This window comes from Poecilia formosa, unplaced genomic scaffold, assembly GCF_000485575.1.
Source record: "Poecilia formosa unplaced genomic scaffold, Poecilia_formosa-5.1.2 Scaffold8, whole genome shotgun sequence".
Classification (NCBI taxonomy): Eukaryota; Metazoa; Chordata; class Actinopteri; order Cyprinodontiformes; family Poeciliidae; genus Poecilia; species Poecilia formosa.
The window spans coordinates 5,099,389-5,111,908 of record NW_006799947.1 but is presented as its reverse complement, the minus strand read 5'-3'; the positions used below and the strand labels follow the sequence as shown (position 1 = coordinate 5,111,908).

The 12,520-nt window shown below is 38.2% G+C and overlaps 2 protein-coding genes across 3 annotated transcripts; both read right to left on the bottom strand.

Annotated features, from left to right (window-relative positions):
• Positions 1–387: 387 nt before the first annotated feature.
• Positions 388–3,857, bottom strand: LOC103155180 (transformer-2 protein homolog alpha-like). Of its 2 annotated transcripts, none has more exons than XM_007576761.2 (8): positions 3,673–3,857; positions 2,372–2,505; positions 2,069–2,228; positions 1,788–1,976; positions 1,598–1,713; positions 1,333–1,503; positions 1,143–1,225; positions 388–924 (listed from the first exon to the last, which is right to left on the bottom strand). In XM_007576761.2, exons 1-8 carry the CDS (start codon positions 3,703–3,705, stop codon positions 914–916), a joined length of 897 nt encoding a protein of 298 aa, XP_007576823.1. In that variant the 5' UTR covers positions 3,706–3,857; the 3' UTR covers positions 388–913. The 2 variants fall into 2 exon arrangements, with proteins under 2 accessions (XP_007576823.1, XP_007576831.1); XM_007576769.2 differs by having other exon boundaries at positions 1,143–1,207; positions 3,673–3,853.
• Positions 3,858–4,353: 496 nt separating this feature from the next.
• senp2 (SUMO specific peptidase 2) lies at positions 4,354–11,843 on the bottom strand. Its single transcript, XM_007576748.2, has 17 exons — positions 11,488–11,843; positions 10,532–10,593; positions 10,328–10,440; positions 9,306–9,372; positions 9,153–9,231; positions 8,882–9,056; positions 8,615–8,721; positions 8,437–8,519; positions 7,981–8,029; positions 7,827–7,899; positions 7,594–7,749; positions 7,379–7,510; positions 7,015–7,242; positions 5,781–5,860; positions 5,567–5,651; positions 5,376–5,471; positions 4,354–5,187 (listed from the first exon to the last, which is right to left on the bottom strand). The coding sequence occupies exons 1-17, from the start codon at positions 11,637–11,639 to the stop codon at positions 5,125–5,127; spliced, it is 1,800 nt and encodes a 599-aa protein (XP_007576810.1). The 5' UTR covers positions 11,640–11,843; the 3' UTR covers positions 4,354–5,124.
• Between the last annotated feature and the right edge of the window lie 677 nt (positions 11,844–12,520).

Below are 12,520 nucleotides of genomic sequence, written 5' to 3'. Positions count from 1 at the left end.
ATAAAATGAAATTGCTGTAGTCTATAAAACAAAAAGCAAGACCCCACATTGAACACTTTTAGTACAACAATGGATTAAGTTGGGTGTGATGTCAAAGCAACTTTTGTTGACCTTTTAGGCGTTTCATCTGGTTTTCAACTCCAATACAAAAGGTAACATTTTAAAATCCAATTGTTTTGGGCAATGTTTCTGAAAGTTCATCAACTTTTAGCATCCATATCAAGAAAACTTTGTTCAATGTTAAACAGATAAAACTAGAGAAGCCCAACATTCAATTTTCTCACACTTAGGGGTAAGATCAGATATGGATGTTATAACTTAAGTAGATTATGCAGAGTAAGACAAGGGTATTTTATCATTTGTATACAAACAACAAAAAGCAATCAGTCACCAGACAAAGACAAAAATGTCATTTATTTTTTTTGGAATAGACACAGTTTAAAGAAGCCATCTACTGTAGAACACTAAAAAAATAATAATAAAAAAGAACAAAATCCTACAAAGATAAAAACATGTCAGTTGAAGCAAACTGTTTTTTTGTTTTTCCAAATTCTACGTTTAAAAAGCATTCAGCATTTTTATTTGACAACATACAGAATTTTATTTAGGTGAAGAGCAAAGATGAAAAAGCATCAATTCCCGACATTTTGAACCTCCATAATCTGTGCTAAACTCAGTAACATGGAAATTCAGCACTGTCTAGACATGTTTAGGGATAAAAATCAAACTTTCTGATACATGAATACATGCAAAAGTCCCTTTCTCTCTCTCTCTCACACACACACACACACACACGATCTGGTCAAAATTAAAAAAGCAAAAACAAAAATAATAATAATAATAATGAAAAAACTCCAAAACAAAATGAAACAAAACACCAGAACATAATACTGTCGTTGCCTATCTTTGCTGCCTAGTAGTGACCTGTAAAAAAAGAAACAACAACAAAAAAAACATCAACAAACTACTCTGGTGGAACATGGAGACTTAAAATCCATCCATCTATTAAAAGACAAATCATTGCATGTTTACGTATAATAATTAACTGAAACTACAAATGATATTAAATGTCAAAAATCAAACATGTTCACAAATGTTTTATTCAAAGTACATTTTTTTAAAACTGCATGTCGTATACATACGTGGCGAGTAGGATCGAGATCGTGAGCGGTAACCTCTGCTGTAGTACGGAGACGGAGATCTGCGTCTGTCAAAGGAAAAAGAACTTTCATTTTACATGAATATCAGATCCATCGAGCAAAATGAAAGTAAAATTTATCAGTAGTTTCATCTTACGATCTTGTACATTGTGTCAAGGTAATTTAATTGTACCTGTACGATCGGTACTCTCGCTCTTCGTAGCGATCATAGTCGCGATCATAACCTCTATCATATCCTCTGTCATAGCCCCTGTCGTAGTCCCTAGAGAAACGGCGTGATGAACCACCGCCTCCTCCTCCACCGCCGCCGCCACCGCCGCTTCCACCACCACCACCACCACCACTGCAAACACACGTTCAGCTGTCACCCTTATACACACCATGGTTTATAAATACTTTGAATAAAAATAGAAAGCCCATAACTCCCAAACACTCACTATGTGGGGCGTCCCATGTAGATTCCAGGAGTTGGAGTGTGAGCTCTTTTGGTGATGGAGAAATCCACTCTGATCCTGCGTCCATCAAGCTCCATACCATTAGCACGCTCCTTGGCCTAAGAGACATCACTATTAGAGGTAGCAGCAAAACAGAACTGCAACTAAAAATATAACCCAATCACATGCTTACCTCCTTGGAGTCCTCACTGTTTTCGAAATAAACAAAGGCAAAACCTCTTGAACGACGCGACTGCTGGTCATACACTATGTTGACATCGGCCAAGGGGCCATATTTAGAAAAAACTTCCCTCAGGTCCCTCTCAGTGGTGTAAAGGCTCAGACCAAACACACCCAGGCAAGCGCTGGGGTCTGGATTAGCCTGTAAGAGTAAAAGAGTAAAAGTTCGAATAAAAATAAAAACATTAAAAAAGATTTTTTTAATACAACAAATTTTAAAGCAGTAATACACACCCTGTTGCCAATGTGTCTGCGCCGATTAGACATCGGGGAACGGCTGTGGCTCCTACGTCGACGGTAATCTGAGCTTCGAGATCGGCTCCTTGAACGTCTGCGTCGAGAGTGGGAACGAGAGCGGGAGTAGCGCCTGCGTGAGCTTCGGTGGGACCTTGACCTATTGTTTTTTGGGGTTTTTTTGGTGCATGACAGGGGGGAAGACATTAGTCAGAATTGGGCTAATAAAGGCACTTCAATTCTAAAAATAAAAAAAAACCCCAGCAAAACATTACATGAGATGGAAAAAAAGCGTTACTTCACCTAGATTTTGATCTGGACTGAGAGCGAGATCTGGACCTGGAGCGCCGAGAGCCATCTTTAGACCGTGCAGGAGAGTGGCTGGCAGATTTTGCGGAGCCTCTTGGGGATGCACTCCTTGAGCCTCCCCGAGAGTCCTGAGCGAATAAAAGACAGGTATCAGAAGCCCTTTACAGACAAGTTTGCCACACAGTAACATAAGGGCTGGGAAATGTTAACCCTCTGCCCCCTAAAAGCCTTTTTCAGAAGAACAGCACCATAGTTTGGTGATTAGAGGGTTTGATAGAAATTATCTGGAAAATTGGAAGAAGAAAAAAAAACTGTGACAAATAACTGAATATAGATTAAATACATTAGCAGATCCACATTTTAAAAAATCTAACAAAATTGAGGGAACAATTAGTGATGTGTTTGATACAGAAAGGGCAAAAAATAATTAAGCATGCTAAGGAGAAAGAAAAGTAAAATAGAGCAATAATATAACATGTTGTTAGGAAATCACTCATACCCAGTTATACTTCTGATCTTAACTTCATAACTTCGTTCACTTCATTACTTCATAACAACCCCTTCATTTCTTCTTTCTTCCGTTTGAATCTGACTTCTTTTTTCCTCCTCTTCCCCATTTTACCATCTGCCATTACAACTAGAAGTGAGGCCAGATCTTGATCGCTTCTTTTCAGCTTCCAAAACATTAGCATGCATCAACCCCATCAGCTTCAAACATTAAAAACGTCACATCTGACACGTCTTGGGCCTTTTTCTTTCTTCCCACCTTAACCTTGACAAAAAACAAACAAGGGTGATAAGGCAAGTTGGCTTCTGTTTCAACCAAATGGTATAAAGAAAAAAATAAACACGAAAGGAAAAAAAATTAAAGCTCGACAAGTTAGCTTATAATTCATGTTCAATTTTAAATAAGCAAGGATTACAGTGCACATACAGTAGTTACTTTAATACTCGTAATTCATTGCATAACTCGATAATTAAAGACCAATGTGCTAAAATGAAGGTAGTTCTATGAGGCGGAACCATGTTTCCTGATATGCACAGGCCGCATGGTTTAGCCTAGCATGCTTCGCTAATATAATTGTATTCGGTAATGTGATGCAACTATCCATAATTATTCGTGTATAAACACTAATAAAACATACAACACTTGTGCAGATATCAGCACTAAAGAGACCTTAAACCTTTCGTCTAGCAAACCTTTTCAGACGTCCAACGGCTGGAAACGGATAAGCTAGCTAGCCGTTTATATCTTAACCGAAGTAACTCAATATTCTTTAATTAATAAAACTCACCTGCTCCCTAAAATCCTTCTCGTTGTCGCTCATTTTACAGTCAGAAATTTGCAACCCCTTTAATAAGTCTACTGAACCCAGAGGGAAAAGTAAATTAGGTAGTGCTGAAGCGCGCCCCCAAAACAACGAGCCGTTTCTGTCCACACCGCCTAACAACAGCAACCTTCTATAACGTTCTGTAGCCAATGACGCCATTTCCGGCTCCTTTTAAAATAAAACTGGATTGTCTTTACAAAACATGTTTGAACGTAAATCTCTGAAGTAGCATGCAATTGTGTAACCACATGCTTTCTGAACTATAAAAATTATTCTGGACAAAATATCACAGTTCCTTTAAATTTATTGGGTTTTGCCTCAGAAACATGTTTAATGTTTACCTTATTGTCCTTGCCCCTTTTTGTTTGGGAATCTTTTCATCTACACCTACTAGTAAATTAAAAAAATTTTAATGCTAAACTATTAGTTTTGAAAAAAAGTACCTTAAGTACTGTTGTGCACTAGCTTATATAAGTAGTTTTCTAGGCACTGTATTAAGAGACATAATGAACCTTTTTACAAGCTAGGTTACAGCTCACACCTTTACCAGCTTGGAATGTAATGAGCTTAGGAAAAGCTCACTCACTCATTCACTGGAACCCTCACGGATTGCTCTAGACTAGTAAAAATAAAATAAAACTCAGATTACAAAAAACCCACTTTATTACAGGAGGGGGGATAGGATCATATTTTAAGCATGAGCACTAACATACATGCTTGTACAGTAGTTCCCTATTAAGTTTTGTAACTGCTCTACATGTGGGAGAACAAATAAGTCATACTCCAATTATGGAAGGAAACATTACACACACACACATTTTTTTTTTCATCCAGTCAAGTTATAAATAATGTTAAACAAAATGTTATTACAGCAAGTTTGCAAACATGCAAATTGTATCTGGACAAAAGGCAAAACAGGAGGTATATCAATATTTTCACCATTTATATTTCACACAACAGAACAGTTTTGTGACTAAATATAATTATCTCTACATACTTCAATCAATAAATCAAATAAATGACCATAAGGATCATTTCTGCATTCTGGGCCAAGTTGCTCAAAAATGCAGTCAAGTTGCAAAAACCAAACAAACTCTCCATGAAGCGTGCTCTTCACTGAGCTCCACCAGCGGGTTAAAGGCACTTCAAGCAGTACATCAAGCTGTAAAAAAAATAATCTCAAAGTCAAAAGCCATTCACTCACTAGTGCCAAAGTTTGTGCGCGACAAATTTCCTTCAGCAAAACATCTCCAATTAAAACTCAGAGATTAAAAATAGTTTCTATGCCCCTTTGGGAGAAAAGGAGACAAAGTTAAGACTAGTGTTTTATTACTCCAAATATCTGGGTTATATTTCGGTCCAACAATTGCGAGACTAAAACAAAGTTGCCGTTGTTGCTTCTGATGGTGTAATCTTCTATAGCAGCTTCTGATTAAGGATTTCCCACATCATTAACTTCCTGAAGAGAGGCATGTGGCACTAAAAAAGTTGAAGAAAGCAATCAAATTAGAACAAAATCTGCATAATACAACATACTTTAAAAAACACTGATTTTAATAATCAAGGCTAATAACATGTAGTAGCATGGTAAGACAAACACTGCTCTGCACAAGCAATTGCACTTTTCAGTAATAAACTCCAAGTGGTTGCATTAAATTTGAGCTTACCTGTTTAAAGGTGAGGGGCTTTCCCTTTGCTATATAGTCAGCATATTTACAGACAAAAACACCACAGTCACTTCCATTAGTCTGCTGGGGAATGTCCTGTTTGTACAGAATGATACATTAATCTCAATTTTAGAAAAAAAAAAAATGACATTACGTTTTTAAATCTTATGTCAATAGTGAGCTTGACATACACCAGCCTTCAGACTTCCAACAGTCCATTTGGCACCGTCAAGCTCCCTTCCTTTCTTTGCTTTGTGTTCTTCTTTAAGGTAGAGACTGGAAAATAAGCACCGCTACGTCATTCATAGTGCAGTACAACTCAAAGAAACAAACACTAAAGATTGAAAGACTGGAGGGGAAAAAAAGATAAAAGTTGAGGGAGTGAAAGATGGAAAACAGACTTACAGTAAAAGATTACAGATGTCGTCATGTCTCCGACCCATTGAGTCATATGATTTAACAGTCTTTGACTTTAAATCCATCACCTAAAATGAAAACATTTATTAAAACAAGCCGACTTAAATCCTACTTCTTTTTAAACGAACGTTTTATAATTTCACAATGAAATACAAGTGCTCAAACAAATACGGAGTACCACAAGGCTGAGTGTTGGGAACGCAAACTTTTTAATTCATTTATTACAAAGTTTGTAAAGTGTGACAGAAACTAAAGTTTTATACAGGAAATGGCTTAAAAATGATTGCACAAAATATTGTTGGCAAAACAAACTCAAGAAGCGGTTTATTAATATGGCTGTATTAAACTGATGCAACAAAATTTAGGACTAATCATTAATACATGACGATTCTGCAGGAAAGTTGTGAAGTCTAGATGATAATCAGTGAATTGGAAATCTCAACAAATTGGGGATGCAGCAAAATCTTCTCGTACAACATCTTGTGTATTAAAACATTACGATATTTCTCATTGAGGCGACTGCTGTCTTACAAGCACAAGCCAAATGCGGTCCTCATGGCTTCGCTTGATGAAATTATAATATAAGCTGCTCCACCATTTTGAGTTTTCAGTAGGAAATATTAACAGCAATAAGGCAAACAATAGGCAAGTACTGCAAGTTGTTCAGACGCTGAAAGAGGTAAAAAGCTTTGCTATAGTAACCGATAGTTGGATGTCTACATCATACTCGCACGCTATCCACATCAACTGGGAAATGTTATACTGCACACCATGCATAGTTGATGCAGACATAAGATAGATGAAAATAGATTAAAAGAACTCAGGAAAAGAAAGTTTGTTAAGTTTGTGACAAAAAAATAAAAATGCAGAATAAAGGCCTTTCTGCAGTGTAAGTTATATTAAAACTTGTCCCGTCTCATTCTAGTGAACTCCATATCCAGTCTCATCTGATGAGTATTAGGCATAGTTACTACCCTACAAAGTATACATACGATGCAAAGTATGTTGAACTATTGAAACTTTTAGTAAAGTGTTACTTTTACAAATATAAAATTGGGAATAGCAATCTGTATTTATTCTGTTGGAAGGTGGGAGCAGCAGCTGATCTAAGTTTTCTTCTTTTTGAACTCAACAAATTTTCTACATCCTTATTGGAGTTTCATCCAAGTATTTCTGCAGCAAATATTGATGCATTTTAAGCTATGTGACGAATCAAACTCACAGCTAATGCCCAATGGGCACCAAGGTGCAGCGGGACAAGGATGAGGTCAAACATGAAAAGGTCAACCGCCTTGGTCCATCGCTTCACAGCCGCATGTCCTCCAACCTGTCCTCCTCCCCCAACACCCCGCAGCTTTGGGTAAAAAAAGGTGCTAAAACTGTACACCTTTAATCTTCCACTTTCTCCGCAACGTCGCTCCATGATGAGGGAAAGGTAGAAGTTCATCACCTTGGAGGAAAAATTGCCATAAAACAATGATCTCCAACTCAATGCAGTAAAAAAAATGTTTTTCAACTTCAATCTTGTCTTCAGCGGAGTGGGCTGGTTTAGATCCGAGATCCATCTTAGTTAAGCGTACAAGTACCTCATCATTGAGCCATCCACCTTCCAGTAGAGTGGACAGGTCTCGCTGCGTGATGCGAAGTTTGAAAGCTGAACTTAAAACAAGGTTAGGATCTCTCTGAGCCAAAGCTTCACTAACCTCCACTGCCATTTCCTATAAGACCGAGAAGAGACATTTAAAATGGCAGCGTAACCATGCAGTCAGAAACGCACTACATTACTTTTAAACAATCTAACCTTGGTCAGCCTGGGTATGTCCTCATCGCTGTGTCTTATATGTGAAGCATAGGAAGGTTGAGTTTCAGCGGCGCTGAACGCAGAAGCATCTCTGTCCACGAGATTAAGGCGAGTAGCGACTTCTGTGGAAAGGTCCACATCCGCTGCTGCTTTTTGCTGCAATGCAGGGCAGCATTACTCGCAGGATTCAATGGCTGCTTTGGCATGATAGAAGAGAGTTAATGTGTGCCTACCTTTGCATATCTAACAGGCTGTTTCTCCTCAAGGGTTTCACTGTATGACTTATTAAAAGATAAACCTCCCCACCTGAAGATATGAAAGATAAAAGTTATTAAAGTATTGAAGAAGAAAAAAAAAGACACATAATTCAGGTAGTTTAAAACCAACCTGTCCTTAGTTGCAGTAGTATTTCTGTATGTAAACACAGTTGGTGAAGCTGTGAAGAGGAGAAGATTATTTTTTTTTACCCACTAGAAAATGGCCGTAAATGTTAATTTAATCACAATTAGCCAAGTTTTTTAAGAATATATAAAATGGAGCATTACAGCGAAAGTTCTAATGCTCCACTTGTGAAAGTAAATCTGTTGGGCTTCTCCACATCATCAGACAAGACGCATGAAAAAAAAAAAAAAAAGCAAAAAGAACTTTGCTATTACACTTAAGTGTTTTTAAAAAAAATAATTTTCTGTATTTCATTGAATGGTTTTTCACATATATCTGTTCAATGAACCCAAAAAAAAAAGAAATCAGATACAGAAACAGACAAAGTGAAAGTTTGTGGGACAAACAAATATAGAAGCAGTCATTTGTTATTTTAAAGACAAACAGTATCCACAGTGCTACCTGTGCACACCACCCTCCTGGAGACTGAATCAAAGGTTCTCTCTGAAGCAGATGTTTTGTGGGAACTTTGCAACAGTGACTCGCTAGGAGAAAAAAAAAAAAAAACACAGTTAAGAGGTGCATGGTGATCTTATTAAACATCTTTGAAAACACCACACCAGCAGATGGAAACACTCACTCATGTGGTTTAGCTTGATTGAAAGGTAGTGGTTGGCTTTTGCTGTATTTCTCCGTCACCATCTCCAGTAAGCGTCTGTAGTGCTCCTTATTGTTCTGCTTTATGGCCTGTAACAAAAATCACAACTGAAGATATCAAGTGGCAAAAAATGTTCAGTAATAATGAGGTACCCTTGAGTGATTACTACATGCAAGGATAAAGTGGGAAATGACCATCATAAATGGAACAGAATATTCCAAACGACACTAAATTCAGGTCTAAATATACCTCTTCCACAGTTAGACTGGGTTTAGGGCAGCGGGTGTGTCCGTAGCCATTAAAAATCGGTTCGGGATAAGGTGTTCCCACTCTGATAGCGGGCCTTGAAGGCAGCAGCTGAAGGGAGCCTCTTCTCTCCCAGTTCTTCCCTCTTTCTGGGAGCCCAGCAGGGAGAGTTGCTCCACTAGATTCCAAAACAAAAATAGTAGTTCATAAAGAGAGTGCGCTGAAGGTTTTATTGAGACTAATGAACAAACTGTACAAAAACTAGATCACTGACCTGTATTTTCTTAAAGGGGGTATAGAGTTTTGAAAGGGGTTCTTTGAACTCCTGTCATTCACCCCACCTACAGATTTATCTGAGAAGACAACAAGTGTTAGATATGAATACAGACAAGAGTCAATAGGTGCAGCGATATCCATCTTCACTTACCCATTTTCCAGTCAGTACCACTAAGCCATGACGTGTGAAGCTCATCTATGCCCATTAGAGTAACGGGCTAGATTCAAACATAAAAAAACCCAAAACAAACAGCTTTAAATGAAATACATTTTATCCGTGAAGCACATGTAAACACAAGGTTCCGTACATGAAAAACCAAGCATATGGACCTGGTCCAGGCCGGCTTGCATAGAGCAGCAATAATAAAACTGTGGAGTAACAAGACCAAGTTTTGCAAATGCCAAGTCAAAATTTAGTAAGTAAATAAGAGTAAAGCTATAATTTTCATTGTTAGCAAATACTAAGAACAAAAACCTTGCATCTTGATGCACTCCAACTTGCATCAAATTACATCTTTAACATACATTGTTGTTGCAAGAACAGGCCTAACTATTTTTGTCAATGCAGTCATCCATGTACGCCAACAGTTGGAGTCGCATGCCATAAAAAATCACTTGCAACCAAAATGAATTGCAAATGTTTGAATGTAAATCAAATCCAAAATACTAGCTTGGTAATCCTTCACTTAACACAGCTGGCCTGGTGAGCAATGGATCTCCAGGAAATATTTTTGTTTTGCAACTGTTCTTATAATAACAAGACTGTTAATTTTTTTAACCTCAAAAATCAATCCATCCTCAATTTTTAAACCATGGTCCCACCAGAGAAGGTGCTGCAACTACTACTAGGTGCAGAAGAAGAGCAGCTATGGGAGCCAGTACGGTGTGGCATTTCATTTACGGCCTGTTGAGGTGAGGTCTGAAAAGGATACCTGACCAACCGCCAATGGTATCCATTATTTAATAGAAAATTATATTTTTCGACACATGTCTGAAGCCGACGGTGTGCGGTCCCCTTGAGGAAAACTAGAGCCCAAGAACAGAGACTTGAGGTACCCCACAAGTGGAAACACCTTCACCAGGCCATACAGCAAAACTTCTATTTGGCTGCTTGTCTATATCTACAGAACATGATGAAGCACTTGAACACAAAGAAGACATGATGACACCCACCTGTGTTTCGTCATGCTTGTTTGGATTTTGACACCTTGCTGGCAGCGGTCTCCGAAAGCTCACTAGACCTGCTATGCCTGCCACTGTCTTCTTCACAAAGCTGATCACAACATCTACAAAGACAGGAGATCACAACAGTTACCGAAATACAGAGACTTTTTTTTAAAAAACAAACCCTGGCATTTTTAATTGATCCCAACATACCACGTTTGCGTCGTTTTGCCGCCACTGGGTCACTTTGACAAACACCATCGGCAACATGCACACTGCAACAGAGGAAAATTATGCTGCTGCCTCCTATTCATAACAATTAACCTCTTTTTGTAAAATTATTTAATTATCCAGGAAATAGTGAAACCTTTTGTATAAATAAAACTGAAGAACTTGTGCTTTAATACAAACCAAGTGGAGGTGTGCCAGGAAACGATTGTTCTGTTCCAGCATTACAAATGTAAACAAATGGAGCTTGCCATACTTTACAACGACTTTCATGAGAAACATGAGCTTTGAGCAAATAACTTTAGTTCAAAACAGAGAGAGAGACTCTTCAGGTGGGATTCATGTTGAACAAAGAAAGCATACATGTAAAATGTGTTAATTTTCCTGAGAACTAAATCATATAGGGTTAAAAGAGGAAAAAGGAGCACCAAGAGAGGAGGCAGTAGATTATCTAGAGCAGGTATCACTGTCCTGCAACTTTTGGATGCATTCCTGCTCCAGCACACTTAAATCAAAAGGCTGAATCATCTTCTTGATATGTCAGTAAGACTGGCAATCACTTTTTTATTTAGTCAGGTGTGTGGAGGAAAGGTAACACTTAAAACATGCAGAACAGGGGGAGCAGATTTCAAACTCCAGTCCTTGAAGGCCTGTGCCCTGCAGCTTTTAGATGCGTCCCTGCTTCAACACACCTAAGTTAATTAACTAGGCCATTAGTAGGCGATTTAGCCATTTAATTAAGGTGTTTAACCCGGGACACATCTAAAAGTAGCAGGAACTGAAGCTTGATATCCTTATCTATTTTCAAACATACCCCCTCACTGTTGTTAGCTTAACTTTAGTCACCATCATAAGAGTTAAGTCAACAAATTTGAAATTGAACCACAGAGGAATAAGAGCGCATCCAGAACGGAACCACCAGGTATCAGAATATCACCGACCTTTTGTAGTTCCGTTTAGTCGGTCTTCCGTTGCTGTCCTGCCGCCGAGCTCCTTCCCCACTACCCCTTCTTCTCGCAGGCCACTCGGTGTGGTTTTGCCCGGTAACGGGCTCAAACAGAGACGAGATTCCGTCAACTATCCATCCATACATCCCAGACAAATACGAGAAAAATGGAACGAGGTCTTCCGAACGGGCCAGGACTGATTTTCCGCAGGTTAAAACCTCACACAACAATCTACGACACAACGGTTACCAGTGGAGCTTTAGCCCAGTTAGCATCTCTGTGTTGAAATGCGCAGGATGTGCGTCACTGCGTGTGACAGTCTCACTAGGTGCGAATGTTTTGTGTTGCAGGGGAGGACGCTCGGGCGGGGCTCTATAGACTTCGTCTGAATAGAACGAACCAATCACAGGCGGTGCTTTCCGATTGAAGAAAGCAACAAACATAGGCCGAAAGATAAAATGTGTATTTCAGACCGCTGTCACTACTATATAAAATAGTAAACTACTTTATATAGTAGTTTACTATATAAAGATTTGTTTCCTTGTAATTAAAACAAGATTGTTGAATTATATTTTAACTGTTTCAATATGGTTTTGCTATAGACTCAAAGTCATTATTGTTAATGAGATATTGTGAGACGTGATCATAAACTTAAGACACTCATGTGCCACGGAACATATTTATCTCAAATGATACTGTCAATGCAATTCTACTCAAGTTTTCCTAACTTCTGGTTTAATAATGTCTAATTCAGACATTTGCAGGGCGTATTGTCAACTTATTAGAGGAATAAATGTTTGAAGCTTTTTCAAATACATGCTGCACCTGTTGCCACTTAGAAATGGAAACAAAAATGCTACCTTTTTATTTTTGTTATATTACAAATTGCACATACACAAGTCCAAAACCAACTCCAATGTTTACAATTTCAAAGATCAATTTGTATTACGTTTTGTTTTTTTATTTAAACTAAAGCCAGTGTTCAAAACGAGGTTCTCTGGTTTGACTGAAAACTGCATTTAAAAAA